We start from the raw sequence: 27,570 nt of genomic DNA, 5'->3' as shown, positions 1-27,570 counted from the left end.
GTTTATTAAGGGTTGCGAAACTCCTTCCGCTTCCGCACACACTTGTCTCTCTGCGAGTCCTTCCCGTCCGCTGTCAGAGAATGTGATTAGTTACTTTCGGAGGGCTTCTCAGGGTTGTTCTTCGTCGTCTTCAGTTCTGTATATCCCTGACCGCACAGTGTTCGGAGTATGTCCAATTCATCTTCCTTTCCCAGGAATTATTTACTGCCGTCTATTCTGGAAGCAGCTACTTGGAAGTCCGTCTCAGTGTTTACTCATTTTACTTAGAGATGTTCGATTCGCCTCACAGCGTTTAGCGGCGAAGTCTATTATGTAGGGTGCGTTCATTTAGCTGAGGGGGTATTAACGCGGAGGTTCGGAGGATTATTCTCTTAAGGGGGGGTTTACACGGTCAAACGGTTCGTCGAACGCGGTTCGACAGACCTGTGTTTGAAGTTATGTTCGAACATGTGAATGGGGTATTTGGTTGTCGAACACATTGTCGAACGGTTTAAAGAAGTCTGTTCGAGCCTGACTTTGTGGGCAGGGCTTCATTGTCCACAAACCGTTTGAATGTGAGAACGCGCGTCAAACATCAAACTTCAGTTTATAGTTGTAGTAGTAACAAAAGTAGCAACACCAATGACTCTGAGATCATGAGATGTCGCACTATTTTGCACGTTAGCGGTGAAGTCTATTATCTAGGGCGTTTATTTAGCTGATGCGGTATTCACATAGTGAAGAGATTCTTAGGTTAACCAGATAGAGGAATTCCTTTTAGTCTTTAGAATTCTTAGGCAACAGTGATAATATAATCACATGAACTTAGGTTTAGTACGTTTTAAGTATCTTAGTCTTTGATAGTTTCCCTACGAGAGTCCAAGGGGGTACTCTAGTAGGCTAGGCTATTTCGTCGGCACCGAGATACTTCTTCGATTGCCGGACCTTATCCGGAGGATCAGCGGCTCGGCACACTGTTTTATTTCCCTCCATACATGAGAGGCTATGAATAGCCACATGGGAGGTCACCATACTCCTCCATACATGAGAGGTTCTGAAGAACCACATGGGAGGTTGACGGACTTAGATAGTACAGACCTGACGGGCGATCAAAGGTACGCTCCATCATGTCTCATCACCAAAAGCAACGATTGATAAGGTGAGTGTTTAACTAGATAGGTATCCTGGCCGAGTACTGACCTGACTTCGATCAAAGTACTCTCAACACATGTCTCTTCACTGAAACCATTGATTGATATGGTGAGTGTTTGGCTAAATGGATATCTTATGCAGAGCAGATTGGTGAGCTACCATCTCTGTGGTTGTCAAAGGGGCGTGCATAGAATTGATCCCTCCTCCTCTAAATGTTGTTAATCGGGCTAATTCAGGTGTTCAGGGAGTGTATTGCAATATGAGGTTTTCATAATGAAACTAATATTGGAATACCTGAGCACCTGAGAATGATTCCCACCCTCCTCCCCACTTCAATTTGAATAGTGAATAACGCAATTGGGGATCTCGGCCTCACTCGGCTGGGACTTGCAGCAACGTTGCCAACAGTACTTCGGGTAACTCATTTGACAAGATTTTCTTGTAAGCTTTGGTAATGCTGACAGTTAGTTACCCACTTAGTGGGTAAAGAGTAATGGGGATTTAGTTCAGGGCCAATTCAGGTGTTCAGGTAAGTATTACAATATTAGTTTTATTATGGAAACTTAATTTTTTAATGTTAGCAATCCTTTCTATTCTCAAATTCATTACCATTATTAATGTTCTGGGGGGTAGATTTGTTCATGCATCCCACCTCCTGTCAGTGTGGGAATCAGCAGTGTAATTACTTGCTAAGTTACTTATATAAAAATGACATTTTTATAATAAAATAAAGTTTTATATATACTTACCAAGTAATTACATGATTGGAGCCCTCCCTCCTCCCCTCAATGAACATTATGGCACAAACAGATTGAATACTTTTGCTAGTTGTTCCTCTCTTACCCCGAAAGTGGGTGGGGTTAGTCACCTAGCCAAACAAAATAGCGCTACCTGTGAATTTCAAAATCTGTAGCTGCCGCTTAATAGAAACTATAGCAATGTAATTACTTGGTAAGTATACATAAAACTTTATTTTATTATAAAAATGTCATTTTTTTCTCTTCCTTTAGACTTTGTTGCTTGGCCAATCCCCCATGTAACACAAAAAAATTCTTCTCTGTATCTGCTATTTTCTTTGTTCCTTGGGGTCAAATTAACATGTTTTGATTAAAAATAAAGTTAACAGTTGCTGGTATATCTGTAGAAAGTGCTATTAAGTTGGTGTCCATAAGTATCAGCCCTGAGCCTTTGTTGTTTTACAGTAGTGGAGGAAGCTTGAAGGGTGTGCAGAAAAGGTGGCTCCTCGAAGCTGCAATATTCAGAATATGAGACAGCATTTGTGGATATGTTTAAAAGGCGAAAGTTGAATGGAGAGGTGATAATTGAAAATCAGTGTATGTTGGCCTCTGTGTGTATAGTGTATCATGTGCCACAGCGAGTATCATAAGAGTTGCTCAGTACAGTATTACAAAATATGCATGAGCAGATTTTTATGCCAAAAATGTATGAGAAATTGATCCAGTAAATTTGTTGGAAGACTGACATAAAACTTTCCTATTGCCTTAGGAACACACTGGACTGAAGCAATGATTGGAAGGCCATTAAAAAAGTAAATAGATACAGTTTATGAAATGGACATAGATAGGTAGACACTGGTATGTAAAATTAACTCTAGTAGAGACAGAAAGGAAAGACTTCTTATTTCTTATGGTTACAGTAGGGTTGTACTTTATTTATTATATGTTGCAGAACATTGGTGCTAACAAACTTAATAGGGAATATTCTGAAAAGGGTCTGTAAAGAATGTTAAGACTGATGGCGAGATCATATTTTGAATGAGGCAGTAGCAGAGTTGTTGTGTCAAACAGCAATAAAATAAACAGATCTCAAAGATTGTCATACTTTGGACATGTGATGAGAAGGGATGAAGAGTAGTTGAAAAGTATCAGACATGGAAGCACCACAACAAAGGTCTGTAGTAAAAGTCCAGAAAATCATGTGAGTCCTTTGCTTGTGTCATAATTAAACTGTACTTGGCTTTTGAGTACTGTATAAGTAATTGATAGTGGAATTGGCTATGAATATTGAATTATTTACTGGTACTATTTTATTGAGTCTGCTTGTAAAATTTTTTGTTATCCATAAAATTTTCTTGTTGCTGTGGTCGAAATGATCAGGGAGGAGGATTACTTAATTTTGAAAATAATTGGTTTTGTATTTAATCAGCAGAATAAATAATACACCTTTGACTTTCAGTCAGCATCTTCAACTGGGCCACCATTACCAGTCCGTCAGTCATCTACGGGTGGAGCTTCCACTTCTCCAGTGTCAATGCCAACACCTCATCATCCCATGTCAACGCCTCATCAAGTCCAGGAAAAATCTAACAGCGAACAGCATTCTTGTGTTGATGGCAACATCGGCGATCGGAACAGTTATCACCATCACCACCACTTCCACCATCCCCATCACCACACTAATGGCCACGTATCTCAGCATCCCAGCATAAGTGTAGGCCCTTCCCACAACCCTGTGACAGCATCTCAGTCACCTGGACCACAGGCAGCCCCACCATTGTCTTATTCTCGCAGTGCTGATACACCAGACACAGGTAGGTGTAACAGCATTCACTGGAATTTGTAAAAGTAAAGACTAAATAAAAATTGAGGTTACAGTGCAACGTAAGAATTGTAAATTTCAGATGTGTTTACCAATGAAACCTTTGTTTTACATGCCTGCTGTACTGTGTTCTGGTTAAAGGTTGAAGTTTATATGAAATTTGTTCCTGCACAAATACAAACACTTGGTCTTTACATGTGGGTTTAACTTTCAGCAAGCTGGAAATACGGCCGTTAAACTTTTGCAAGGCGATTATGGTAATAAATACTGATGGCAGCGGCGGAAGCACCGCCCATCAAGTCGATGCCCATTCAATTCTACACAGGTTTCTTTTGGCCGCTGTCTCATCTAGACGTGCGTTTCTTGCTCTAACCTGCTGTTTGACTTTCTCTTCTGTGTTTGAATATGAGAATTTGTTTTTATAATATACTGTTTGTATTTTGTTTATACTTTGCATATATTGATATATTGAAACATTTCAACTTGGTTTTCTATGTCTCACAAATGATATATTCACTTGTTCTTGCTACATAGCCATATTGACTCGTTTTATCCCATATAAGTTTTGGAGCCTTTCTCCATTTTCTTACTTTTTTTGTTGCCTTTTCATATTTATGTAAACCCAGCATCTATCTGCCTGGTGTTTGTTTTGTGTATTCTTTTTCCTTTTTATCACGCAACTGTGGAGAATTGGAAGGATAGTACTAATCCAACTCTTAACAACCAACTATAAACATCTCTCAACCTTGTTTTTAAGAACTTCCCTCTTCGACATTCTTATTCCCTTCTTGTTCTGAAATGCTTTTTCTTGAACAAACTGTATTTTTTATTTTCGACTAAACAATTTCTTGGAGTGTTGTAATGTATTAGTCTTTCAGATGTTGTGTAGATTGAGAAGATTGAGACAATGCGGGGTTTTTTGTGTTTCCAGGTGAGGGTTTCGTATTCAGTCGTATGAGGATACTTCTTACCTAAACCTACCAAGATTTCCCTCTCTCCATCAACACGGAGTTTGATGTAGCAAGATCTTTAACAGTGTGTTTGGTCCTGACTTGCTCTCCAGGACCAGTGGGAGTTCCTGTCTTGTTTCTTACCCCGAAAGTCGTTCTTGGCCTTCTGAGCAGTGGAGGATTTTTGCCAAGAAGCAGCATCAGAGGAGGAAGGCAGAGCCATCTTGGAAGGGGTTTTTCGCCTCCTTCAATGGCCGCTTCTCAGTCTCCTCTTCCAGTTCCTTTTATGGCCAATCTTTCTCCAATTGCTTCTTCTTCCCTGGAAGATTTTACCCCTTCCCATTCATCCATAGCTTTGACTTTGGAAGTTTCAGGAGAGGAGTCAGGAGATATTATCTCTCTGGCTGCCCCCCCCCCCCCCACACAATTCAAGCCTCGCTCCTCAATGTCTTGTCATCGCTCACATTCTCTCTCTCTCTTAAAAGAAATCGGGTTTGCCGTTCATGTTTGCCTGGCCGTGGACATGACAGCACAGATGGCCGTATAACGACACGCCCATCACACAGGGGTGTGTGGAAGTTGTCTCAGGATGGCATGTCCAGGAACGAACCACTGACCACGCTCATGTGAAGGTTTGGGAAGAGAACGGGATGGCCTATGGCCATGCCACGTTGAAGCACCAATTCTGTCGGCGAAGAGCATTGATAATACTTCTATGGACACCTAGAATGGTGGCAACCCACGTGCAAGTGCATCAGCAGCATGCCTGTGCAATGCCTTTCGATCATGTACATGTTTTAGCTTGATCATCTGGTAACGGCCAACGGACATTACCACAAAAGCGAACAGAATCGTCCTGCCTGCCAATTTTTACGTCCTTCATAATGTAAGTTGGTGGGGTCTTATTCATCAGTAGCAGTCGGCCTCCGTTTTCAGTAAACGTCCACATCACCGAATGAATGGCCACCGCATTCGAGCAAATGGATCGTTCTTCCAGACATTTCTGACATACATTATGACCTTCATTTGGCGTTTTCATCATCCAATGTCCATTTCAATAATGCCTACAACCGAACGAATGAATTCATTCTATCAAACCCATATGGCCGTCATTACATGCATAGACAGTCTTTCACTTGTGTTCATCCAGAGACTTCAACATTTTACAGGTAGGAAGATCTGTGCTCATTGTTCACATTTGAACCTTGACCCTTGATTGTTCCTATACTAATATTAACCTTCAACTCCCTGATCCAAGGTAGTTACAGTTCGTCAGCACAGATTTCTTCGGATTCCTGTTCGTTTTCGACTACAGGTTTGTTTCGTTTACAGTGAAGTTATGTAGAACCATACTGCCCTACACTTCCAAAACAGCAGTCGGTCAATACTGATCATGCAAGGTTTTTTCCTTGTGCAATCAGAATTATTTTCTAGCTCCGTGGATCTACGGATCAGGCCTACTCCTCGGTACAACAGCCTCAGTGTCCTCTTCTGCAATACTCTTCTTAGTACAAGGATGAAGCCTAATTCTTGAAGATGGAAAGAAGGGTCCTGGTCTTCGACAAGGTCTCTCCATTCCTTCCCACTCTCTCTCAGAGAGGTGAGAGGACTTAGCCTAATGTTGACACGACAACTACCTTTGGGGTGTTGTACGCATTTCCCCTCCAGAGATACTTCGTGTCTCAAAGCATTAACCGAAGGGCATTCACCTATGCCTCAAGAGGTTAGGTTAGGTTGGTTACTTAACGTAACTTAGCCTAGCCTAACTAGTTCTACCCTAACCTTACCAGACCTGTACTTCAGTATCGTAGAACTTCTTGTCTGATGATATAACCAGGAGGTGGTCACCTGCTATTCAAGGGACTAGGGTGGGTTAGGTTTGGTTGGGTACTTAAACTAACTTAGCCTAGCCTAACTAGTTCTACCCTAACCTTACCAAACCTGGACTTCAGTATCCTGGAACTTCTTGTTTCATGGCATCAACCAGAAGGTAGTTACTTGCTCTTCAAGGGGCTAGGTTAGGTTGGGGACTTGAGTAACTTAACCCAACCTAGCCTAGCCTAAACTAAACCTAGTGTAGCCTAACCTGACCTATCTGCATAAATAACCTGGATCATCTTAGCTCCCCAAGCCTCAAGATCCGAGGATAGGCATTCTGTAGTGTTGTCAAGGAGTGGTACTACAGTAATTCTTAGTCAACGAGGGGGGCGGGGCGGGGAGCTAGTGTCCTATCATCTCCTGAATTGACGGTGCGGGTGCGCGGGTTTGCAAAAGCACACTCAGCACAGTGGTCAGCCAGACATTCCAGGATGATGGATGTATGACTGACAAGTTTGGTCACTAGGGCCAGTGTCAGCAGCAATTGGTCTTGACACCTTGGCATTTTGAAGAATTGTTCAATCTAGGAAGACAGTCAATTAGTCCTTCAACCTCGACACTCATGAATTGTTACTATTCGGCTCTGTCTCTACAGACCGTGGATATAACAGCCATTGACCACGCCACATTGAAAATATCGCTTCTCGTCTGATCAGCGAAGTTAGCAATGATTGGGTCAGGTCAGTACTTGGATAGGTGACTCCCTCTGGCACCAGGTTCTCTTGACGTCTAGAAGATGTCTTCAGCATGCATGGTTAAAAACTTTGAGACTAGTCAATCAGTACTAGGGTAATTGACTTCCTAAAAACTATAGATGCTGTTGATGCCTAGGAAACATCTTTCACATCCATGATTCAAGTCTTAGGCTTACAACTTCCTGTCGTTCTGCCTGATTTGTCTGGAGATCATCAACACCTCCAAACTATGTTCCGACAATTTTTTTTGGTTCCTACTTAGTCAAGAAGTGATGTCTGGGAGCTCCATTTCTTTTGACTTGATGTAGTTACTCTCCCCCTGTGAAGAGTGGGAGATGTAAGCAGTAGCTGTTGCTACTGCAATTAACAGTTGATCCATAACCCAAGAGGGAGAGAATGTTATGTGGATCTTAAGACTGTTTCAGGAGTCTCAGGGTCCAAATAGGCACTCCTTTGATAGCAACGACACCAAGGTAGTGCTATGGTTACATCATCCTCCTCCAGAGATTTTTCATTCTTTTTAGATTTTCAAGAGTATCAAGATCCAAAGATAGATATATTCCTCGGTAGGATAGCAACGACACCATGATAGTGCCATGATCAACAAAAAGTCTGTGTCCTTTCATCTACTCTATTGCAGTGCATGTACATGAGTAGACAGAAGAACATTCAGTATAGTGGCCAGCCAGACATCCCAAGCAAGGTGGATATAATTACAACAATTCATTCACTGAAGTCAGGAGATAACATTTGACCTTGACACCTTGACTTCCAGTAATTCGTTCAGCCATCTGAAGAAGATGGTAATAGTTCTTCTTTTCACAAGAAGTTGACGCTGTTCTGTTCTGTCTTCTCACACCCTTGAATAAAGCAAGACATCTTTGGTATCCATTTAAATCTGGAAGCTTACGCCTTTCACCATTCTACGTTTTGAAGGTGATCAGCGAGATGGATCATTCCACTTCTATGGTCCTGTGGTTCCATTGGCAGTATGACGTGTATGTTACCTCATAAAGACTAGACTTTCAGCCCAGTGCCAACAACTCATTCGTTAGCTTCAAGCTGGCCAAGAAGTAGTGTCTAAACTGTCATTTATCTGACTAGTGAGGTGATCAAACGAGCATACCCCTTAACTTCCTGGTGGACATCGTTATGTTTCGAGCCAGATCTTTCGAGGCCAGGGCCATCGGTCAGTCCTTTACATTCAGGAAGAACCTGTTGGTCAAGTACTAGGATGGAATGTAATCGTGCAGATCAGATCCATCTCCTTTTACCTTGGGACATTGCCCATAGGTCCTTGGACTCCTTTTCCTTGGATCCTATGGTGGATACCCAACAAGTTATGTGGTTCACCCAGCACTTGAGGGAGAGGTTACATCTCGCCTAAGGTGTGCGGCTGCAAGAAGAAGGTGTGTGTGGGACTGGCCTCCTCCCCTTCTCCTGTCTTCTAGTGGGCAGAAGAAGAGTGAACAAGCCGTCACATGCTGGAAGGGCATGCATGCAGGTGCTGTAGATGACAATCCTATAATCTAGCTCCATTTGGATTAGTAGATGCAAATCCTTCCTTCCTTCTCTAGCAAGGGGAGAGAGGGACTGACTATGAGCAAACCAGTTTTTTATTCTTAGAGTCATAGTCTCCAACGCTGTGGGTTCATCCAAACATTTTCGAATCAAGGATATTGCATTCCTTTAATTCAAAATGCCTAGAAGTCTGACGATTGAACATTTCTCTTGTCAATAGATCAGAGGTATGTTCTCCTTCCATTGCTTGTTCATGACCAGGAAGGGAGTACCCAGGTGAGCTGAACTACCAGTCAGTTCAGAGATTTACCTAGAATCCTCCCTCCAAAAAGAAGTCTCCCATATATAAAGAACTGAGGGTTTGTATTTTTGTAGAAACAAATGACATATTTTTAAAGTAATTTGTATATTGTAATACACTCCCTGAACACCTGAATTAGCCCTGGTCACTGACCAGCCCGAACTATATCCCCCATAAATTTACCCACAAAGTGGGTAATTAACTGTCAGCGTTACCAGCGGTACAGGTAAAATTTTGTCAAATGAGTTACATGAGGTACTGTTGACAACGCTGCTGCAAATACCGGCTGACAGAGGCTGACATCCCCAATTGTTATTAGTTCGCTGTGCTGTGTGGACTTTTCCGCATCAGGCAAACGTTTGGTCATTTAGCCTGACCCTCATTAAAGAATTTGGATATTAGATCACAACTTTGGACCGTTTTCAATGCCTTTTCTTCTGGATATACACATTTTGACGATTTGGAACTTCTCTTACGGTTTTAACTTTAGATTGGTGCTTTGGACTCATGACAAGTTAGATAAGAGGACATTGCCGTCTGCTAGCGCCGCTCCTTCTGCTTTGTCTACAGCTTCGACGACCGAGCCTTCTACTGCTGGAGATGCTGCTGCTCATAGGTCCTGCAAGCGTAGGATGAGTACACTCAAAAACGATCAAGACACCATTTGTATTTTATGTAGGAAGGTTCAGTGTAGTATCAGTCAGAGATGTGATGAGTGCAGGTCTTGGTCAGTAGGTCAAATGGAGGATTATATGAAACAGAAAATCCTTAGCCTTGGAGAGTAAGCACAGGTCAGGACCAACTGTGGGGTTACAGTCAGTAGAGAAGGAAGCGTTAGATTCAGAGTTATTCAAGAAGTTAGAGGACAGGTTATCATCCAGATGTCTAGCCTATTTTCTAGCTTGATGAGTGAGTTAACTGAGAATAGAGATAGTGGTAGTAGTAGCACAGTTGATTCTAATCATTCTTTTTCAGCTCCCCTGCCTGTTCCAGAACTAGACTTAACGGGTGGCGTGGGTCATGGAGAACAGCAAGCCTCAAAGGTAGTTCTGCCGGCCCCCCCGGCATGGAGCAGGCAGTGTTGGCAGCAGATTCCCTCCTTCCCACTCAAGGTGTAGGTTCTGAGGTTGATGTAGAATTAGGTAAGACTTAGACAAGTAGGGATAATAGGTTAGGAAGTGTTCAAGAAGAGAAGTGGAAGGTGCAGGTTTCTTCGGGTTCAGGTTATTTTGGGGTTTCTAGTGTGACGGCTTCGTCTTTGGATACATCTTTGGTATTATTTCCTGCTTTGAGTTCTTTGCAACAAGCTTTCTAAGTCCGTGGTTGGTCATTCAGATGTGGTTTCGGGTTCTGAAGTGTTGGAGAGTCCTCCTTCATCTTCGAAGGTTCCTTTTCCTTCGACGGATAAGTTTGGTTCGTCTTGCGGTGGTGGTAATTCTGGTGATCAGGTTTTTAACTTGGCTCAGTGTATTGCAGATTTGTTGGGTCTGTCACAGGTGTATAGATTACTAGTTAGGCAGTGTTTCAATTTTGGGTTTTCCAATATTCACGATCATGTCTTGAAGAATTTTCCTGAGTTCGCTAATGATGTCCGTCAAGATTATCAAGGGGAACAGGGTCAGTCTATTTTCTTTCTCTAAAAACTATGGCCTCTTCTGCTGCTTCTGAGTTTTCCTTTTCCCCAATTTCTTCTAAGCCTGCTTCCAATGTCTTTACACACACTTCTTTATCAGGTCACTCTTCGGAGGGGTCTTTGGAGTCTTCTCTCACTCATCCTGTTTCTTTGCCATTAACTCAGCAGAGCAAAGAATTTTCATTGGTTCAATCCTGTAACATTGGAGTTTCGGCGGCTCTCTCTCTCCCTTCGGGGTTCAGGGAAGGTGTACCTTTGGCGGGGCTGTCTTTTTTAGCACCTTACACAGGTCCTGTAGTTTCTCAGGTTCTGGTCTAGATGCTTCTCAGGTGGTTGCGGAGTCTTCCGCAATCCATATATTCATCCTTTACTGGGTTTAAGAAGTGATGTGTCCACCACGGTTCTTGCGGATGCTACGGCAGTTGGCGTTTCATGGGCGCCATCGTTGAGTGTGTCAGTACCGATGGTGTCCTCAGCCTCTCCTTTCACTAGGTTAGCTGGTAATTTTCCTTCTTTGGTCCCCATTGGTTCCGCAGCTCGTAGCTTGTCCTTAGAAACACCTTTGGGTACTGGACCGGTTGGTATGTTCTCCACCTGTCCAACGCCAGCGGTAGGTGCTCCGAGTGTGGCTTCTTCCTTTTTCTCTCCTTCTATGTCTCTTTCAACTTTTCCTGCAGCTTTTTTGTTCCTCCTTCTAAGGTGTTCAAGGTGGGTTCAGCTTTGGTTCTGGGTCATCAGAGAGTTCTTCCTCCCTCTCCTTTAATCAGTGTGACTTCAGCTTTGGATACCCATCCTGGTGCAGTGTTGGTTCATCTGGGGCTGAGTGGATCAGGTGTTGAGACCTCTCCACTCTCAGGGGTAGGCGTTCGTCATGCAGGTGTGGTCGGCCCAGGTGTTACATCATCATCGCTGGGTGGTGCGAGGTTTGTGCAGTTGAGTGCGACTGGCTCAAGAGTTTTGTCATCGGCTTTAGTTGGTACAGGGTTTGGGCGGCTCAGGTATGATAGGGTCCAGTATGTCAGGTGTTGGTCTCATGCATCCAGGTGTAGCTATTTCCGGGTTATCGGGTGCAGCTCTTGCAGGTGGTCAGCCTGTCTCTTTTCCTGTTCCAGTTCGGTCGGACCAGTCGGACAGAGAATGCTCTTTTGAAGAAGAGGAGCTAGTACCAGATATAGGTTTTTCTCCAGCGAATGAAAGCGAGTATAAGTGGGTGGTGGACTTTATCCATTCTCTCTATCCGCAGTCCAAGGCTCCTGAGGAACCTACACAACCAAACCAAGCAATGTTTGAGTTGTTGTATGCGGCTAAACCAGTAGTCTCCCAAACATCAAGTAAACTGGTCTGGTTTGCCCAAGTCGAGCAGGCTTTGAGGGAGGCGGACTCAGGTTAGCTTCTCTTATTGGTTTGGGTAGACAGGATTCAACCTTGCCTCCTAATCGGAAGGGGTTCTAAGGGTAGCGGTTAACCCTTCTGCCGGTGTCATAGTTCCACTCAACGAATCTGTTGAGGCCCTTCTCTCTCGGGTTCCTTCATCGAATCGTTTGATAGCGGTTACATGTTGTGAGGCTTGTATTTTGGAGGACACCTTTCGCAGCCAGTCTGAGGCCTTGTCCCACTCTATGTGGATGTTGTCTGGGCTGATGGGGTTCCTCAAACAAGATGGATATACTCCCTCCGATCCTGTACTGTTTGACAACCTCATCACTTCGGCTTCGATGGGGTTGGCATACCAGACTAATATTTCGGCTGGCTGTGCAACGTTCTTTGGCAAGAAGAGGAGGGACTTCTTAAATCTTCTTCCGCCTCACTATCCAGACATACATAAGAGGGTTCTGTTGAGAGTGCCTTTTGCGTTCTGCAACAGTCTTTTTAGAGAGGAGGATGTCTCCTCCATGGTCAATTATGTGTCATCGTCGTCAGCTGTAGAGTCACAACGGGCTATGATTCGTGTGGTGGCTCAGGGTTCAAGATCACCTAAAGGATCCAGGATGCCATCTCCAACTAAGCGATCAGGTTCCAAGTCCCCTGTTAGGTCGCCGAAGAAGGTCCGTTTTGCTTCCAAGGGTTCGGCTTCTGCCTCGATTTCGAAACCTTTTCTTTCAAGAGGGGTTTTCAGAAATAGGAGATATTCTCTTCGCCTGTACCTGTTGGAGGTTGCCTTGCTCTTTTTTGGAACACCTGGAAGGAGTGGGATGCAGAGAGTTGGGTAGTGGAGGTGTTAAGGGAGGGGTACAGAGTCCCTTTTCATTCTTGTCCTCCTCTGTCCAGCCCCCCTTTGCCTTCCCAGTTATTCCCCATCCTCCATCAAAGGGATAGGTTTAGCAGTGGAGATCCAACCCTTTTGGAGAAGGGGCCAGTAGAACTGGCTCCTCCTTCTCCGGGGTTTTTCAGCCAGATCTTCGTAGCTCCAAAAGCGGGAGGGTCTTGGAGACCCATTATAGATCTTTCCGGTCTCAACCAGCTGGTAGTTTCAACGAAGTTTCACATGGAAACTTTGCAGTTGGTGCTGCGGTCAATTCAGAGAGACAATTGGATGGTTTCAGTGGACCTCAAGGATGCGTATCTCCAGGTTCTGATTCATCAGGAATCTCGGAGGTTCCTTTGTTTCTCGGGTCCAACTGGAACGTTGCAGTTCAAGGTCCTCTGCTTCGGTCTAGCCACAGCACCTCAGGTTTTCACAAGGGTATTGTCTCCTATTTTGGACGTAATGCATCGTCTGTGGACGGAGTGTTGCAGGCAAGGGATTTCTTACTGAACCTATGTCAGACCTTAGGAATTTGGACAAAAACTCTGTAATTCCAGCTCAAGTAAATACCCATTTGGGGATGGAGATTCAGACTCATCTTTTGAGGGCTTCCCGACAGAGGAACGGATTCTTGCGGTGCTAGGTCAACTAGAGGTATTCTTGTCGGACAGGGCTCAACCAGTGAGCTTGTGGAAGAGCTTGTTGGGCTGAATGTCCTCCCTCTCGCTACTAGTTCCAGGTTCTCGTCTCCGGATGCGTTCTCTGCAGGTGAGTCTCAGGAATCGCTGGGACTTTGGGAAGAGCGCAGTTGTGGTCTGGGACGATTCTTGCCTGAAGGATCTTCGGTGGTGGTCGGAAGAACATCGTCTGACTATTGGAGTAAGATTGGACTCCCCTCTTCCAGATGTTCATCTGTACACAGATGCCCCAGATCGGGGTTGGGGTGTGACCCTGGAGGAATCTCAGGCCAGAGGCCTTTGGAGGGATCTGGATCGAGAGGAGTCCATAAATTTTTGGGAGTAGAGAGCAGTAGAAGAGGCTCTAAGTTGCTTTTCAGAGCAAGTAAGCAACAAGGTAGTAGCTCTCTTCTGCAACAATGTTACAGTTGTGTCATATCTAAAGAAAGCGGGAGGAATAAGATCGCAAGTCTTACACAACGTAGCACACAGAGTTCTTCGTTGGTGCGAGGACTACAGGGTTTCTCTTATCCCTCAATTTGTGTCGGGGAAGCTCGACGTTCTAGCAGACGCGTTGAGTCGTTCTCAGGAAGTTCTCGGGGTGAATGGACTCTGGTTCAGGAAGAAGTACAACATCTGTTGAGGAGATGGCAAGCGACAGGGATCCCTTCGCCACAAGAATGAATTTCCGTCTTCCGGTCTACTTCTGCCCAGTAGCGGACCCCATGTCGTGTGGGACAGATGCAGTGCTGCACTCCTGGGGCAACCTTCAAGTGCATGCATTCCCTCCTTTCAGGTTGATTCATCAGGTACTGATCAAACTCAGGAACAGTATCATGCTCGGATGACTTTGATAAGCCCCTTCTGGCCCCAAAGACCATGGTTTCCAGACCTTCTGGACATGTTGACGGAAGTCCCAGTATTCCTTCCAGAGAAGAAAGATCTCAGAGAGCCTCATTTCCATTGCTTCCATCGGAACCTCCGCGCTCTGAAGCTAGCTGCCTGGAGACTGTCCAGCAAGCAGCCCCTCATTCAGGACTCTCTGAGGCAGTGGCTTACCAACTATCTTTCTGTCTGAAAAGATCATCTAGGAAACTATACCAGACTAGGTGGGCTATGTACGGTAGTTGGTGCTGGAAAGAGGGGCATAGCATTTCACGTCCATCAGTTGTGAAAGTGGCAGATTTCCTCTTGTTTTTAGGGAAGGAAAAGAACTTTACATATTCTACGATTGCTGGATATAGGTCGATGCTCAGTAGTATGTTCAGGTTTCACCTGCCAGAGCTTTTGACCAGTAGAATTTTGCACAATCTATTAAGATCTTTTAGAATAGAACGTCCAGTTTTTCCACTTTGGGCCCCCTCATAGGATCTAGCGACTGTTTTGAGACTTGAGCTCTTCATCTTTCGAACCCTTGGAGTTGTTATCCTTAAGAGAGTTAACCAAGAAGGTGTTGTTTTTAGTTGCTCTGGCTACAGCAAGAAGAATTGGTGAGATTCAGACAGTGGCTAGGACGGTATCCTTTTCGGGGCAGGATATCTTTCTTTCTTACTTACCAGAATTTGTTGCAAAGTCTGAATCTGAAATGAATCCTCTTCCTAGATCGTTTAAAGTTTCATCATTGGATGATTTTGTAGGAGGTGACACATCCGAAATGCTGCTGTGTCCGGTTAGAGCTCTCAAAGTTTACTTGTCATGTACTGAGAAACTTTTGCCTCGTCCAAGAACCTTATTTGTTTCCCCTAGGTATCCATCTTGTCCCATTTCCAAAAATGCAGTTAGTTTCTTCTTGCGATAGGTTATAAGTCAAGCGTCAGTGGGTTCTGCATCGCTTTCGGAGCCTTCGAGCTCTTCTTCACATCCAAGGGCGCATAGTATCTGGGGAATGGCTACTTCTTCAGCTTTCTTGAGGAATTTTTTGGTGTCGGCAATCTTGGAGGCAGCTACTTGGAAGGAAGTCAGTGTCGGTTTTCACGGTGTTCTACCTTGGGGATATCTGGTTTTCTTCAGGGAAGGGTTACTCACTGGGTCCTTTTGTTGCGGCCAACTCAATTTTATAGTTAGCTTGTATTGTTAGGGTGCTGGGAGTTTAGGTAGTCAGTGGTAGCCTAAGTGAACTTGAAAGGCTCTGTTAGTTAGGGTTCATATTGAGCGTATTGTTTTGTTTTTAGGTCTTTAAGGTTAGGCAGATCCCGATGGTCATGTTGGAATATCTCCAACTTCTTGGGCACAGCCATCTGCATAAGTAAGCAGTAGAGAACTCGAAGGTCCCGTACACTCAACTTCTCCAGACATGAGAGGCTGAATAGCCACATGGGAGGTTTGACTTTCCCCTCCACACATGAGAGGTATAGAATACCACATGGGAGGCACTTCTGACGCAGACGGTACCTTAGGCATGAGACTGACGTCGGGGTACTTTCTCTACAAGCATCCCCACCTACCGAGTTGGACAACTGGGTGAGGACACATACATTTACACATAGTAGGTCGATAATGAGTTACCTGCTTATTTTCCGTTGACAGATCGGGCTGAATTAGATTGATCCCACCTCCATTAAAATTTTGTTAATCGGGCTAATTCAGGTGTTCAGGGAGTGTATTGCAGTATGAAGTTTTCTTAATAAAACTAACATTGTAATACTTACCTGAAAACCTGAATGATTCCCTCCCTCCTCCCCACGTCAATGTTTGATAGTGAGTGACTCAGTTGGGTATGCCGGCCTCTGTCGGCCGGTATTTGCAGCATTATTGTCAGTGGTACCTCAGGTAACTCACTTGACAAGATTTTACCTGTGGCGTTGGTAACACTGACAGTTAATTACTCACTTTGTGGGTAAATTTATGGGGATGTAGCTTGAGCTGGTCAGTGACCAGGGCTAATTCAGGTGTTCAGGTAAGTATTACAATATTAGTTTTATTATGAAAACTTCATTTTTCATAACATATAAACCTGAAGTCTGTACATAAAGGGCCCACCTCCTACCACCCCTCATTCTCTTATCTGGGCCAAAAGGTAAATTGTGTAGAATGCACACCGACTTGGTGGGTGGTGCTTCCACCCCTGCCATCAATAGCTATTACCATAACCACCTTGCAAAAGTTTAACAGCCGGATTTTCAGCTCGCTGAAAGTTAATCCCATATGTAAAGACCTCAGGTTTGTATGTTAGGAAAAATACAAAATACTTTACTTTAAAAATTTGTCATATTTCTAAAACCAAATGAGAAACATTAAACAAGCAAAACTAAACTGATTTTAAATACTTAACTAGGGGAATTTAATTAATCACCAAGACAGAAAGTTGGAATATGCATAAAAAATACAAGGAAATAGGTTAAATTTAATTCTTACAGAACTTATGAATAAATTAAGCTTGATGAAGTTATTTAGCTGTGGGTTCTGAAGGTTTGTGTGCACAGTGTGAGTTAGCCTGCCTTAGCAAAGCTGAGCCAGTATTTTGCATTAGTGAATATTCTAGCATACACTTTACTATGTAATATCCATATTTTAGCCATATCCACATCACTCTTGGGCCTATTAGTGTGGACGAGTAATGGAATACTGTAATATTAAAGCAGTTGTAAAAAGTTGAGATAAAATTAAAATATAAATACAGTAAACCCCCTGTATTTGCAGGGATGCATACCACCCCACCCCACCCCCACGCAAATACTTAAAACCCCTCCAAAAACACTTAGAACTGCCTATTTTGATAGTTGAAATACAAAAAAAATTCCTAAAAATGCTTATACCAGAGTATTTTAATAGTTTTATCACAAAAAATGCATTTAGTCATGAAAATATGAAAATATAGTAATTAGTGAATATTTCTGGGTGAAAAATACCGCGAATGGGCGAATTTTCCGCGAGTAATGTGTATATACATTCCACAGAGAAATCTGTGAATAGGTAAGTCTGCGAATCGTGAGAACGTGAATACAGGGGGTTTACTGTAGTTTATATATGTATTTTTTAAATATATAACAGTTGACTGGGGTTGCATATTACATAATGTAAATATTAAAAATTGTAAATTTTGCAGGTAAAAGTGTGAGTAGTTTGGGCTTGGGAGCACCTGCCGGGCAGGTGCCCACAGCCAAACTCATTGACTTGGACTCCTCCCTTGAAGCACTACCATCCCCTAGAACATCACAAATGCTTCCAAAGGTATACAGTTGTTTAGCATGTGTTTGGTTAATGATATATTTAGTGTTGATGTTATCTTTGTTATTCTTCACTGCTTTGAAATGGAAAGATTGCCATGTAAGGTGTAATGCACATAATGTCAAGATCATTGTAGTTCGTAATTAATTTTATTCTAAATAAACTACTGTTTGAGAGGAAAGAAATAAAAATTTTGAGGGACTGCTCTATTTTAGTCATTAGTGGTAACAAATATTTGGATTATTTTTCTTTGATTGAATAAGAAAAAGACCCTTTGATTTTATTTCTTAGGTCATCCCACATAAACGCAGCTCCAAGTCATCTGGAAGTCGTCCTTTACCTCCTTTAGATACCTCTGAGCCTTGCCCGCCTCCACCACCACCACCTGAAGTATTCCAAGCTGGCACCTTAGATGAGCATTTGGAAGCAACTCTTTCCATTGTGAAAGATCCTAACAGGAATTCTACTAATCAGATGACCCCTAATGAGCAAGGTTCCAGTTCATGGGAGACTTGGGATTTTGTATATCGGGGTTTGGAAAAGAGGGGTTACAATAAGGACATAGGTGATCGTGGAGACATTCTCCATCAGATGACAAGGCAGAACTTGTATTCAGAGGCTGTTTCAGGAAAGAACAACAAAAAGGAAGGAGGGAAAATTAATAAACCATTGACCATCAATCAAGCATTACAAGCATTAGTCCTGAATGATAACAGGGAAAGAGTAGAGAGACCATCAAGTTCTAGCAAAAGCTCTCATTCATTGTCCCATGGTGCTGGCCCTGATGTCTTCCCAAACCTCACCAAACGGAACAGCCTCTATGATAATATGTCCGCTGGATTTGAGACAGCACCTCAAGATAGTGATGATTATGAGGACCGAAAGCCAGTATTGAAGAAGACGAGTAACTTGTTGAGAAATGATAATCGATTAGATTATGCAAACAAGAACAATATCAGTAACTCGTCTTCACCTCGGAGTATGAGTATAAGCAGCAAAAGCACCCACTCGCGGCAAGAGCTACCATCGGAGACCTCACGGTCCACTACAACTGCTCTCACTTTACAGCAGGCAAGTATTACTACAAGCACTCCTCAGTCAAAAGAGATGCAGCCCTCTCGAGATGACAGTCTACAGAGTCCGTGGTCTTGCACAACATGTACTTTCCTTAATGATAAGGGCCGCTCTGCCTGTGACATGTGTGGTAAGTCTCGCGTCCCAGGACCAGAAGCAACACCCCTCATATCGGGGGGCCGTCAGTGTCCTCAGTGTACCCTCATAAATGAGAGAGATGCTCAAGACTGCTCTGCATGTGGTGTACATTTGGAAGGATCCTCTACTTACATTTAAGAAGGTTTATGTGGGTAATATGCTAAAGAAATAATGACAGCCAAAGCAATCATTATGTAGTTTCCAGTCAGATATGAAATGCTGAATTTGCCAAATGACCACTGTTTACCTAAAATTGAAGTGCAGTATGAAAAGTTAACCTTCGTGTTTATCATCTTGTTCAGTATTATAATACCTAACAAATCTACCAGATGGTGAGGTGTGAAGATTAGGAATTGTATTCCTCTAGTGCAAGATAAAATTTTTGCTCTGCAGTAATCCTTTGCATTTATTTTGGTTCTTATGCATTGGATAAATAATGATAACATGTCAAAACTGAAAAGTAAGCATGCATCACAAAGTTGATGCTTATAGGTGAGTTGTTGTATTACTATCACAAAGGATAGAGGTGATAAGATTTTGTTATTATTAGTTCCAAGTTCAGTCATTGCAGGCTACTTGCCATGGAGAAGAAATCAGAAACAGTATTCCTTCTAAATATCTAATAATTTTTTGCCATTTTTCAAGTTGAAAGGCCAGCTAGAAAGTTTTGAAGGTTTTTCCAATGATTGATCAGCATAATTTTGTACACATTTGAAATGCCAATACATATTGCATTCTTTTTCATATTGAAGTTCATTGTGGCAGTTGGAATGTGTAAAAATTGCTTGCCTTTGGACTGCACAAGAATCTGTTTTGTTTTGGTATGATTGTATTTAATACATAGAGGAGCTGTTGATTCATGGAATGTGCAAGGAATGTTTGAAATCTCCAAGTCATAGTTGTACTATGACATATATATATCTAAATCTTGAGTTATTGAAAAGGATGTCCTCCGAGTGCTACTTCAAATATGTATATTAAACTTTAACCTAAGTGTTGAAAGGTTTTTTACTATTCAGCCTGATATTTGATGTGTTGTTGCAGAATCTTTTTGGTACTACACACCAACAGTGATTGTGAAATGGCTGTCAGTATAATGGAATGTTTTGTCAAATTGTATCAAGCATCATGCATGATAGGATGTGAAATGCACTTTACCCATTAATGATAAGGCTTTATTTTCTGCACATTTTCTGTACAAATGTCAACAGTCTTCCTCAAAGTGAGTACTGAATCCCTTTTTTTTTTTTAACTTTCTTTATTGAGATTTTGCTGATACGTAAAGGGAATGTATATGTTGAGATCATCTGTCATACACATAAGGTACAGTTATGTAACTGGCTGGTTTCTGGAGATTTGCTAGGTATTTCTAGTTTTCTGAACTTTTAAAAACAATTTTTTAAAACTATGCAGCTATTGCTTATCCTCGTAAGTTCCTCAGTATAGATTGTGCATAATGGGTTTGATTTCACACCTAAAGGACTTTTGATTGTTTATTTTGGCCTAGAAATGTGTAGTTCAGTACAGTACAGTATATAGTTTTTTATTGTGATATTTATTTTTCCCCCTTAGTATTTCCATTTATTTTCCCTCTTAGTATTTCCAGTTTTGACTGAATACATTTTGTATTTTTCTTTTCTTTTGCTCTGCTTAAAGCCATTTTATCGTAGATTTTATTTTTTACTGATAATACTTTTCACTACCTTCTTAAAGGGCATTTTGCACAATTCTTCATTTGTTGATTTTTTTTTACAGTTCTTTTTATTAGGGAAATCTCCCCATCAATTTTGCACCTAGACCAGTCTTGGTTACCTTTCATCCTCTATTGATGTATTTATTCTGTCTACTCATGTTGAAACATTTTCAGTCTCATGTCTTTAACCCATTTTCATTTTTATACTATTCCTTTATTGAGGAAAATTAGAAGTGTAGATTAAGTAGACTTGTAATGCTTTCATTTCGCCTTCATCTTGACCTTTCATATGTGTATGAGCTGTTTTGGAGTACATCTCTGATGTGTAATATTAGTTGAATTCTATAATAGTAACTGTAAAAGTGATACCAATATTTTTACCAGTCATGCAAGTCCCCAATTGGTTTTGACTTAATCATGCTTATTTTCTGTTGGTTGTGTGCTTTATTCCTGGAAAAATATGTGATGTAGCATGTTCTTATATTCATTGACACCATAGTACTGTACTCCTAGTTCTCAGTATAAATGTATTGTGTATCATTCACATTTTTAAAATGGGTGAAATATGGGAAAGTTCCTAGGGTTAAAGGAATGGTGGTCCAGCTCTTGCAATATTAAGCATTTTAATTATTTGCAATTTGCAAGCCCATGTAGTGGTGTTGAGGGTTGCCAAAGATATTTCATTGTAATTAGTCAGGACAACAAACAGCTGGAGATGGGTAAAACTGCCTGTGCACTTAGTATGCAAGTACAGTACCTACCACTAAGGCATATAACACTGCTCACACAGCATTTACAATTACACAATTGTAATTTTTTCTTTACTTCCCAGTTAGGGGAACTTTGTTATTTATCCTGCTGAATAATTTGCTTATGGTAATGGTACTTAGAATGCTGGTTGTGCTATTCATAAAAAAAAAAATCCTCCAAAATTGGCTTTGGTTTATATTTTGTTTTGTGGTGTTGGAAAAATATTTTCTAAATGTTTTGTAAGCCCTTGAAATCTCTGCTTTTAGTAAGATACACTAAAACTGGCCATGTTTTCATGTTATTAATATTATTAGTGTACTTTATGAAATTTCTGATTGACCCATCAATCTTTCATGCGAGTACAGTAGTATGTTTTCTGAAATTTTCATAAGGTTTCTGAGATTAGTAAACTAACTAAAACTGGAATTTTGTCCTCAAACCATTGTCATTCAAATTGGATACCTTTACTTAGCAGAAGCACAATAAAAATGATTGTCTGTAATATAAATATAATTAAGTACTGTAATTGTTTTTCTGTATATTATGTAAGGATATTGGTCCTTTAGGTGAATAATGCCATGTATAGTCTTCAACACTTACGAGTTTATTGTCCTAGAATCAATGAGTTTACCTTAAGGAAAAAAGCTTTAAAGGAGTGTTGTTTTTTAATTATTATTATTAATCAACTAACTGTTATCCTTGGCGATTGATGCGTGAGTGCGTATATTGTGTTTTTGTGGCGTAGTGATGGACGAAAATTGTGGATTTCCTGGTATTGGTTTTGCCAGTGTATTTATAATTGCACTATCACCCTGTTAATGGAGGTCCTCCCTGGGTATTGATAGATGTTCAATAAATATTTTTCTATATAATAGGAAAGGGTACAGAAGTATTGTAGTTAACTAGATGAGGCTTAAAATTTTGTTTCTAGTCTGGTTTTTTAAATTTTTGCATCACAGGCATAGTTTTGTAGTGATTATGGCTGGGATAATGCTATTCTGCATTTCATTTAGGATGTGAAATGTGTTTATCATCATCTTTATGTAATGGTAAGAAATATATATATTTAAGATGCAGTGAACCCTAACTCGTCAGATGATCATAGGTTATATTTTGCTGTCTAGAAGGGTTCTTTACTTGCCGATGTTACAAGTGAGTGGCCTTTCTGTTATTATTTATGGTATAAATGTGAGTTGTCAAATATCACCAATGCAATAAGAAATATAAAAATGAACACCTCATCCTGCAGGGTTGCAAATGTCCATGTTACAGCATAGCCCTGTTGTTCAGAAAGCAGAGGTTTATTTGAAGGAGGGTCGCAGCAGATTGGTATCCCAGATAGAGAGGGAAGAGGTCAATTGGTACTTGGCTTCTCCATCAACATGCCTCCTGTCTTATTTTTATCTATTGGCCAGACTAATGATTTGGTATTTTATAGCAGTGGCAAGTGATGTACATTTTGGTACAATGATGCATATCGAACAATTCTGCGTAGTTGTACTTGGTTATTTATTAGAATAGATGTATTTTTCCGATTTTCCCCACTGTAGGATTCTATTCCCTGAAGCTGATTGAGAAAATAATAATTGATGTTATTTGGTTGTGTTACTGTGATGTACTGAGGGTCTAATAAAGATTGGAGATGTTCTCCAGTTTCTGTGTGCAGTTGAAACACAATTGTTGATCAGGAAGTCACATCCTTCTGAGCATTAAAGTATTTTGTGTTGAAATATCCGAAGGTAGTACACAAGGTTCCCAACATTTTGTTCTGTATTTTCATAACCATGATTTGGGAAATATTATTTTGAGCCTGATCTTGTGTGCTTGATATTCATGCTTTGAAAATTATGAATAGTTTATTTACATATTATTTCAAGAAATTTTGATTCAAAATAGTAATACCTAATTGCCACAGATATCTCACTGCTTTGAAACAAAATGCCCAGAATTCAGTAAGAATATATATCTTGATAAGATACTTTAGATTTTCTTCAAGATTTTAAATTCATTAATGATATAAACATTTCCATATTAAGATGATTTCCAAAGATAACTGAAGCTCAGCAGTGAAAAATTTGTAATTGTTTGGTCCAGATTATAAGAATATTTATATGCAATATGTCTTCATAAAATTTCCATGTTGATCTGCATCACTATTGAGTAAACAAAAATTTTGCATGTTTGTGATGCTTTTTGTGACCATTGGTGGGTACAAACATGCTCAAAAGGTCAAGTTTCATTTTCTAGGATAGAACAGAATAGTTTTCCATTTGTGCTCTTATGAGAGCTGAGTAAGTTGGTTGACAAAGTAAGGCAGTTTTGATTCACAATCTTCTTGACAGTAAAGAATAAAGTATGTTTTGTCTTCATATGATTTTAGTGTTGACTTAGAAATTTTCACTCTTGAATTTAGTTCTTGTTTTCTTTACACAGAGTGAAAATTGCTTTTCAGCTAAATCACATAATAAAGAAGACCACCAAAGAATCCTTGAGGTCTAAGATATATTATAGGGCTTTGTTTTATGCCTTTTAAGAGTCTTCAGTATTGGTACTGAATTTTAAATTTTATCAAATTCAGTCACTTTCTTGGTACAATTTCCTTAACTCTTTATTGCATGCATTGTTACTCTGCATATAGTGTATTTGTCAACCTATAAAGATAATGGACTCTTGACCTTTTTGAGTATTAATACAAAATCATTTTGAGTGCATTATAGATCTAGGTATAGCCAGAGATCATCACGTATAAGGCCTAAGGCTGTGGGGCAGTACAACAAAGATGAAGTTAAATTTCTACGAGAACTAGTTCTTGTTTTAGGAAAGTTAAAGGAAAATTATAAATTAGCTGTGATTCTTCTGACCCCCTGTTATAGGAGGAATTGATTTTGGAGTACCCTACATTTTTATTCTTCCAATATCAGTGTAATCAGGTAAATGTAGTGTTTTCGCAGTAGGAATTATTATGACTACTGGGAGGAATGTTGTAAGTGGTTTTGTGCAGATTTCATTGAAAAGTTCATTATTTATTTGGGTTTTCTTCAAGGGTTGAGTTTGCCTTTCAGCCAACAAGGTTTGTTAAATCAGCCTTTTCAGGTGACCCTACAATGTAATATAGTCTGTTCAGTATGCATTGATATATATAAATATATATAAATATATAAATTATAGATATACTGTATGAATACCAAGTGCCCATAATAAAGATATTATAATTAAAGATAGCTGAAAGCTCTAATTTCTTTCCAAAAATGATGTCATAAGTTTAAGTGTTTATTTTGCACGGATTAGACAAGTGACCTCATGACGAAAGTACCCCTTTGTTCTTATAACTAGGAATTTACAACAGTAAACGATCTAAGTGTTAGTTTTTAGTTTTCATCTTCAACAAAATTTTCACCACATTTAATTACTGATCTGCAATAATTAAGGTTGTTTTCACCATCCATAATGAATGAATCTCTGGACAGTCATACACTTAAGTGTAGTAACTATGGTGTAATTGAACTACCACATTGACAATTGCTGTATAACATCATGTATAATACTTATTTTTGTTACATTCTAACATGACGGCGAAAGAGCTTGCAGTTATAACTAGAAACAAGTTTCCCAAGAGGTTGAAGGCGTGGATGTTAGCCTAAGGATTTTTGCAGTCACAGCACACTTAGTAGTCAAGAATTGTAGCAAAAATTCCCAGAATGTAGGCTCATAATTCATGACCCTCAAACTGCCTGACCATTTTAAAATTGTTCAAAGTGTGAGGTACTGATGCCAAAGTGAATAACCTCTGTGGCAACGACCTTGCATAAGAGCCAAAGTTCAGTGTTGCTGAGGAAAAGTGGACATGTGAATAAAGCTGGAGAGAACAACCAATTTGTGTAAAGGTATTAGTATGGCTAAACCTCTCCCTGCAGCTAACTGTGAGAAGGCCAAACATTTTATAGTTGCTCTTCAGCACATCATGGGGACTAGTACTGAACATCTACAAGGTGCTGAATGTGGAAACCTTACTGGTTACTTGCCAAAACTCCTGAAGCTTTTTACTTTTAACCACACGGTGAAAAGATCTTTACCCTAGGAAGAGTTTACTACCAACTTGCCAATGCTAACTACTTTTGTTAAAGGGTGCTATTGTTTTTCTGACTACCCTATTGCTGTTGAACTCTTGGCTGCAGTTGAAATGGGACTTAAGGGGTCCAGGTTTTACCAGTAAATGATACATCTGCTGGGACAGGGTTTACTGAGTGGGTGTGTCCAGTCAGGTTCATTTTTTCTGATGAAACTACTACAGTACCTCATTATTCACCTATTCATTATCAATCATATCATTAATATATATATTTCACCTTCATTATGGCGCTGAATAATCCTGATGGGTTCCGGCGCTGGGTCTTCAAGACCTAAATTTCATAATCACAATTAGTGAGACATTTGAGTGTAATCAAGTTTAAATCGTTCACTCTAACTGTCATAAGTGCAAGGTGGTGGTGTAGTATACAATACCTTCTCGGTTAACTGACTATCCTGAAACTCTGTGAACTGGAATTTTCTGGTAACAGTTCCATCAAGTTCCATATGTGCATGTGGAGAAAACCAACCTCTTGGCCAGAACTGGGCGATGGTTCAGCAGACACATAAAGGAAAGGTGTTGTTTGGAAGGGTAGAGATAAAAAAATCAGAATGCTTGATAAACAGGCTTGGTGTTAAAAATTTTCTTACATCACATTGGTTACATTAACTAGATTTCAGTACCTCCTACATCATCCTGGATGTAATAAAGCTATGTAATATTTTTACTGTAAGATGACTGCAAGAGCTAAGTTTGGTTGAAAAACAAATATAGACTAGAATTTGGTGAAAAATATCAAAACAGAATATAGTATGAAGTCTGAAAGTTCAAACTGTGTTAATATTACCAATTAGTACAAATCAATCCTGTATGATCTTTAGTTTGGAAAGGGTCAAGGGAACTATCACTTTGACAACAGGATTTTGTAGAGAAGATGGGAAAGAATGAATGGTTACAGGTTCTTCCATGGATAGGGGATTAACATCAAATAACTAATTTTCCAGTCTAATTTGCTTATGTTGAAGCAGTAGTTATTTTAATTCACCAACTTTAAGTTGAACTCAAGTTTGTGTATCAACAAATATTTTTAGTCAAGTATTCTTACAATAGAAATGAAAATAATTTTCTGCCTTGAGTCAACATTTACCGAAAACGACAAATGATATGCAACATTAGGTTCTTTAGAGGGCTCGAAGATTTTATAACTTCAACAAAGCATGGTAAATAAAAACCAATAAGAACACTGGAGTAATTGCACTGGCACAAACGGTACGAAAAACCACCTGGGACTTCCAGAGAGCAAAAGATGCCTAGGGCTAAATGGCTGCAGTCTGAATTGTATAAAGTGCCTAATGACTAGAAAAAGAAGAGAATTCCAAAGCAAGACACTGGACAAGTCATTTCATCAAATTTATGAAGCAGCAACACTTCTTGATTAATAATTCCTATTCAAGAGTTGTGTGCTTAGACAATCTGCTTATGTATTGATGGAACAGAGGTACGAATGTCAAAAATAAACAGAATTAAGCGAAAATACTGCTGTTCAAAAACAGAAACAATAATGGATTGTTAGGAGAGATTCCGAATGAAAAAGTAATAATTTAATAGGAACATGGGACTGCATTAAAGTGAAGGAAACTGGTGAAAGGTTTGGAAAAAAAGGAAGGGAAATAGAAAGTGGATAGCAAGATGTGGAAGGAAAGGAAAATTAGCAATCAACATGGAATGGAACACGAAATGATGCGGGACCAACATTAATTACTCTCTATCGAGCTAGAGCAAATCACCTACCCACGGAAAACAGGAAAAACTCGCGGAAGGAAATAGTGCGTGCTAGGTGTGAATTCCGAAGAAAAAAAAAACCACACTGAAATGCAGAGCTAAGCATTGAAGGAACAAAAGGTAAAGAGCTGCAACAGTCATACCGGACAAGTGACTAAAATATACTAGGAAACTTCACATTTATAGATGTAAAGAATATTGGAGAATGTGGAAAAGAAGAGAAAACTGAAAGAGCCAGTAACCACGACAGGAGCTCATGAGGTGCAGATACAAAGACATAAGTAAGGGAGCCGCTTCAGAGGCAAAC

At 40.5% G+C, this 27,570-nt stretch overlaps 1 protein-coding gene across 3 annotated transcripts in view; it reads left to right on the top strand.

Moving 5' to 3' along the window:
* tamo (PUB and ZnF_RBZ domain-containing protein tamozhennic) overlaps positions 1 to 22,422 on the top strand; it is a 59,204-nt gene extending 36,782 nt beyond the window's left edge. For 2 of the 3 annotated variants that reach the window (XM_067132640.1, XM_067132622.1), the window contains exons 6-8: positions 3,328 to 3,682; positions 17,636 to 17,760; positions 18,049 to 20,377. In XM_067132640.1, the coding sequence (XP_066988741.1) occupies positions 3,328 to 3,682; positions 17,636 to 17,760; positions 18,049 to 19,107 (1,539 nt within the window). In that variant the 3' untranslated portion in view covers positions 19,108 to 20,377. Of the gene's footprint in view, positions 1 to 3,327; positions 3,683 to 17,635; positions 17,761 to 18,048 lie in introns of all 3 variants that reach the window. The other variant, XM_067132632.1, reaches the window with a different exon arrangement.
* The last annotated feature ends 5,148 nt before the right edge of the window (positions 22,423 to 27,570 follow it).

The sequence above is a fragment of the Macrobrachium rosenbergii genome, chromosome 3, assembly GCF_040412425.1.
Source record: "Macrobrachium rosenbergii isolate ZJJX-2024 chromosome 3, ASM4041242v1, whole genome shotgun sequence".
Taxonomy (NCBI): Eukaryota; Metazoa; Arthropoda; class Malacostraca; order Decapoda; family Palaemonidae; genus Macrobrachium; species Macrobrachium rosenbergii.
Note: the sequence above shows the minus strand (reverse complement) of the source record. Positions and strands in the feature narration are given on the sequence as shown.